At 43.8% G+C, this 5,863-nt stretch overlaps 1 protein-coding gene across 1 annotated transcript; it reads right to left on the reverse strand.

The window, feature by feature from the left end:
• Nucleotides 1-873: 873 nt before the first annotated feature.
• On the reverse strand, nt 874-5,582 carry tnfsf10 (TNF superfamily member 10). Its single transcript, XM_087789387.1, has 6 exons — nt 5,380-5,582; nt 2,893-3,015; nt 2,091-2,136; nt 1,883-2,020; nt 1,514-1,752; nt 874-1,364 (listed from the first exon to the last, which is right to left on the reverse strand). Exons 1-6 carry the CDS (start codon nt 5,485-5,487, stop codon nt 1,155-1,157), a joined length of 864 nt encoding a protein of 287 aa, XP_087645513.1. The 5' UTR covers nt 5,488-5,582; the 3' UTR covers nt 874-1,154.
• Between the last annotated feature and the right edge of the window lie 281 nt (nt 5,583-5,863).

Raw genomic sequence — 5,863 nt, forward strand, 5'->3', positions numbered from 1 at the left:
GACGAGGAAGAGTGACAGACAAATATAAGGTTGTTGTTTTTTTTTAGTTAGTTCCTTGATGACTTCATTCATTCATTCATTCTCAACCGCTTTATCCCTTACCGGGGTCGCTAGGAGACTGGAGCCTATCCCAGTATCATAGGGCGAGAGGCAGGGGACACCCTGGACAGGACACCAGTCTGTCGCAGGGCACACAAAGGCAGACAACCATCCAAACACATTCTAAGTATTTTAAATTCTAGCCTAATTGAAGGGTTTCAAGAAACAATCTCCAGTTGTCCATCACTATGGGGACTAACTGATGATGATGATGTAGAGGAGGAGCTAACTGTTAGCACATTAGCTTAATAGACACTCAACCATAGATCTCCATCCAATGAAGCTCAACAAGAAACACCAAAAGCAGGCCAACGACAAAAAATAACTGACCCCGGTTTCCACCAATTACAATCAATAGTTAAGATCCAAATAATGTGTGTTTAACTGGGAGTTCATTGGTGGCTAAATCCAGCATTTGACCTGCAAGATGTGAGAGCGGTTTGTTGTGTAGACACTTTGCTCTTAACTAGTCAGTGGTTGTCTGTCAATATATATAATGGACTGCCTGGGTTTTCTCCACCTTACCTCCCAGCAAGCTGGGACACAATCGGCTACCTTGGCGTTGGAAAAAGAACCTAGAAATATCTTTAAAAGATTTTGATGTCCAGGAAGACTCAAGGCTCCAGTTCTGTTGTGTTCTTCAAACAGCGACACTTGTGAAAGTAAACACCCTGACAGCCAGCAGTTGAAAAAGAAAGTGTGATCACATGTTGACTGCAGCGCAGGCTGACAGATGGTGGAGCGATAATGACAATTACCAGACAAACAAAAGAATCAACACTGTAGATTTATTTTACATATTTACACACATAAAACAATATATTTACATTTCAATTTGGGTCTGTTCTAGCTCTGAGTCTGTGCATGTGAAGCTGCTGGAACTTTTACGTGATTTGGAGTCAGTGGAGCTTCAACATTCCAACGTCAAAGATCTTTGAAATAAAACTTGAATAATATTGACATCTCTATATACACACACACACGCACACACATGAACACACACGCCAGTGTAGTCTAATATTCCGTTGTTGACATCACTCCCATTGAATCAACATCTAGCTGATCAGAAAGGCTCCGAAGAAGCTGCTCTTCTCATCCATGTCCACAGCAGAGGCATTGGTCACGGTGACAAACAGACGATCGCCTATGCTGAGAGGAAACAGCCCCCCCTGGTGGGCGGAGTTCAGAGAGAACTGGGAGCCCCGGGACCAGCAGGAGGTTCGACTTGTCTTCATCAGCAGGAAGGGATCTTTGTATGAGGTCACCTGGTGAGAGAGGAGGGTTAGTTTCCTAGCGGTGACATGGGATTGTCGTCATGGTGACCAGTGTGTCTTCAGTCTTTCAACTGTGTCTTCAGTGTGTTCACTTGTGTCTCAATTGTGTCGTTACCAAGCCTTCTTTAGCATGTCTTCACCTTTTTGTAGATGTACTGCAGAAGGGGTTGTCCTCTTTCTTCCGACTCTTCCTCGCTGTCGCCCTCAGGCGTGTGAGTGTTTCTGAAGTACGTCTGAGCGTAAACGTAGTAGAGTCCGGGCTGAGAGACCACCAGCTCGCCGTCCACCAGCCGCACGTCCTGCAGGAAGGCCAGACCCTTCTGACTCTCCCACCACAGGATCTTCTGACCCTGAATGCGATGACCCGACGACGCGGGAGCTGATGACACGAGAGAGCGATGTCAGACTCGAACACAAGTTCCGTTTGCTCTGTTTTTCAGCGATGATGTTATCATCCAGCAGGAAATGACATCACTGATGTGCTACAATAGAATGTTACTCTGTCTCACCGCCCCCTCCTTCTTTTCTTCCTGTTTCCTCCCGCTCCAGTTTGGGAACAATATTTCCTGTCACATGGGCGGCAACTTTTGGGCGTGGTGAAGCTTTTTCATCCAGGACAAGTGAGGGCAGCACCCGCGAGACTTCGTCTGAAAAACAAAGGGGAGGAGCCTCCGTCTGACCATGAAGGAAGGAACGATGGGGAACTTGAAGCCTTACCTCTGACTGCTGATGAGATCAGTCTCTGGTGACGCTGGGACAAACTCTGCAGGTTGAAAAATACTCGGATCAAATCAAGTCCGCCGCTGACCCAGGACCAGACGTCCTGGTCCCCTCACAACATTGGTGGTCAACAAATGAACCCACAAAAAATCGTTCAGCACATCCCAGGACATTCACCTGCTCACACAGAGATCCTGACCAGGTTCATGTAAACCTCCTCCTGGACAGCTGAGCAGACTCTGTGATCCAGATCTCTAACATTTGAATCCACACAAAGTGTGCGTTGATGTGTCCATGTTTGTGTATCAGATCATAAAGTATTAGTTTGGGGAAAACGTGTGTCAAAATTCATACAATACTATCTGACTGTGTGACTCCGTGTGGGTCCGTGTGTGTTCAGGTGACTACATTCCAGTGCTGATTACCGCTGGATCAGGTCTCCTCAGTGAAAGAGGTCTTTGTGAGTCTGCAGTGGATTCTGAGGGCGCTCTTGCTCGAATGATGATGATGATACACATCTCTATTCAACGACGTCAGGAAGATATGTGGTGGACAAGGAGCTAAGAAGACACAACTCTCCATCGACGATGGATTTCTACTCTCACGAGACGACAAATTCAAGAGTTTCTCGGTCTGAACTCCAGGACATCAAGTTGTCCAGGCTATTCACAGAGTAGACTCAGGATGACTCTATCACTACTGCTCTGACTGTTACATTGAGTCAATGAGGCTCAGGCATCCAACAGATATATATCTCATGAGGCAACAGATCAGCGGTGGAATCATGGAAATCTGTTACCTTTTCAATGAGCAGGTGGAGCTGCTGCGTGACCTGCCAGCAGGGGTCGCTGCGCGCCGCAGTGAGGCTCTGAAGGTCACTCGTCAGACAGGAAACACTGCTGCGGGCGAAGGTCTCCTTCATCTGCGGAGAAACAGTTCGTATCAAACTCGTCGTCAACTGTATTTGAATTTTATTTTTGACACAACTAATGGTTTGATTTAAGAGTGTCTTAAATTGATCTTTGACCTCTATTGTACTCATCAGTACGTGTCTGTTTGTACAAAAGTCTTGGTTTGTCTGCACGTAATAAATCCAAAAAGCCTCCAAAGTGACTTGTTGTATAAACAAAGCAGGGCGTGATTACAGCTGGCTGGAGGAGGAGTAAAGAACATTATTACGTCATATCGTGCGCTCTCGCAGCCTCTTGTTTGCTGAGATTTCAGACCTGGGGGAGACCTTTATAAAGTAATCACTTCAAAACATGGTCATGCATCTTGGAGAGGAAGATTTTAACATTTAAAACATGTGACTTAGCCAGGAGTGTTCGGTTTTAATATTAGATGCCCTTAAATGTCTTACAGTCTCCCAAACCACTCAACAAAATGTCTTTAAAATCAACAAGTAAACTATTGACCTCTCATTGACGTTTTAGGGGGAATGGAAGCTGAAACAGGTCAATGGGACACAAGGGTGTCAGAGGTCACCCATGAAAAGTCAAATACTTTAAATGAAATTCATACCACATTTAAAACATACAGTGTGAAATAATGATGATTTCCAGAATTTCAGCTCCTTTCCGCAATTTTAAGGCCCATGATCCACCTTAACTTATACATAAGTAAAAACCACGTATCATTAACTGTTTTTAATGTGCTGTGAATGTAATTTCTAAACGTATTTGTAAAAAAAACACAAACGCACACACACTCTGGCTCCACAAGTTGTTTATGTGTTTCACGCTGTGATCATAAAATGTCGAACCTTGTCTGCTCTAACACTGCTGACAGAACAATGCCTGTCCAACCCGCTCAGATCAGAACCAGAAACTCATGATCAGTGTCGAATACAAGACTCTAGTTCTGGAGGTTTTAAATGCTCTAGCACTCACAAAAAAACATTCTTTCTCACGCACTTACACTAAATCAAAAGTGAAAGTTATTTCATGTTTCATGTGTTTATCAAGGTTAATAAAAAACATAGATATTTTCTCAGCAGTATTTTCAAGAAAGCACATCAGAACCACACAAGTACTGGTTTCCATTTTGAGCTGCTATGTTGTGTTTCAGAAAGTATTAGAATAACAGTATGTGTAGCAGAAAAGTCTATGAGAAACACCAATAAACACCCATACCTACACACACACACCTGCTCAGGTCAGTAGTAGTAATACATGAGTGAATAAATTAAATGAACAAGTACAGTATTGAGCAGTTCATGGCAGCAGGAGAAGCCACAATAAATGTTAATAGTCGTAATAGGATCTTTATAATACAGAGTACAGACAGTACTGCTTGAGTACAAGTACTAGGAGAGAAATGGTGACGTCATGGTTTTAGAAGTAGTCATAGTACTATTGCTAGAAACAGTAGCAGGTACTTTTGTACTACACCGCTGACTGTGGGGTGCCAAACCCCCGGTCAGGGGACCGGTACCAGTCCCTGAGTCACGTGTTACTGGGCCGCACAGAAAGAAAGAAAAAATAACGTATAGAATGTCTGCTGTATTGATGGATCTACTGACTCCTTCAAGAAACATCTTAAGACGTTTTTATTTGTTCAGGCTTTTCCTTGATTTCCAGGAACTCCTGCTGTGTTATCAGTTTTATCTTGACCTTTAAAGTATATACTTTATTGAATATTGTTTTGATTGTTTAAGCGCTTTGTGACCCTGGTCTGGAAAAGCACTATACAAATAAAAATTACTTACTTACTTACCTACTTACTTAAAGGTATTTTCTTTTGAAAGAAAATATAGTATTTTCTTTAAAAATGACACTAGCCGGTGACTATTGACACTTCAAGATGCTCAGTCAAGTTTACTCCAAAAATAAACCTGCAAACTAGAGGAAAAATGTTTTTATATGAAGGTAGATCCGTAAACATAATTTAATTTAACCGGTCCTCAAAAATGGTAGGGGACCCCTTTATTAAGGAAGAAAAACACTGAAAACTCTAACAGGATTCTTAAGAATCATTGTAGCAGCAGTAAACTGACATAAGTTCATGAACGCAGCACCGTCGACTGTAACATAAAAAACATTTTGAACTTTGAACTCTTTCAACTTCCTGACACACTCCTGTGTACATCAATCAAGGTGTGTGTGTGTGTGTGTTTGTGTGAGTGTGTGTTGTCTCTAAGATCCTTGAACGCACCACCACGCATCTAAAATAAAGTTGACACGAGCGGGGAGACGTTCACGGAAAGGAAAACACGCTTTTTCTGAAAAAGCAAAACGTGGAGGCGCGCTCCCGCGCTGTCCGAACATGCGTGTGTGCGCGTGCTCACCGAGTTGAGGGTGGTGGTGAAGTGCAGGACCGTGATGGTCACGACCACCGTCTGCAGCAGGATCGCCACCAGCAGTAGGACCCCGAGCTTCGGACCCGAGCCGGTCATGACAGCAGACCGCGGCCCGGCACCGCAGCGGCGGAGCAGAACCAGAGCAGAACTGGACCTTCCAGAACAATGGCAGAGAACTGACTTGTAAACTTGTCCCCAGGAAACACACCGGGGGGCGGGGGAGGAGGGAGGAGAGGCTGGAGGAGGGAGGAGGAGGAAGAACTTTTAAATCATCGGGAGGTAAAACAGTAATTCTATTTTTAGTTCCAGGACTTTTTACTGCTGGTTTTAGAAGTACAAGTACAAGCAGTAATAACACCAGTAGAAGGTGAGAGTATTTTTTATAGCAGAGTGGACAAAGAGTCGTACACATGAGGAACGAAAATAAAAACTTTAATAACGGGTAGCATAAAGGAAGGTGGTATATGTAGTA

This window comes from Callionymus lyra, chromosome 4 (genome assembly GCF_982586985.1).
Source record: "Callionymus lyra chromosome 4, fCalLyr1.hap1.1, whole genome shotgun sequence".
NCBI classification, from domain to species: domain Eukaryota; kingdom Metazoa; phylum Chordata; class Actinopteri; order Syngnathiformes; family Callionymidae; genus Callionymus; species Callionymus lyra.

What these genes read in the sequence shown, in the direction of transcription:
- tnfsf10 (XM_087789387.1), bottom strand. Translation starts at nt 5,487, where the DNA reads ATGACCGGCTCGGGTCCGAAGCTCGGGGTCCTACTGCTGGTGGCGATC. An exon ending in GATCTCATCAGCAGTCAGAG is followed by an intron (nt 2,021 to 2,090) that starts GTAAGGCTTCAA and finishes TTTGTTTTTCAG; the next exon opens with ACGAAGTCTCGCGGGTGCTG. An exon ending in TGCAGTACATCTACAAAAAG is followed by an intron (nt 1,365 to 1,513) that starts GTGAAGACATGC and finishes CTCTCTCACCAG; the next exon opens with GTGACCTCATACAAAGATCC.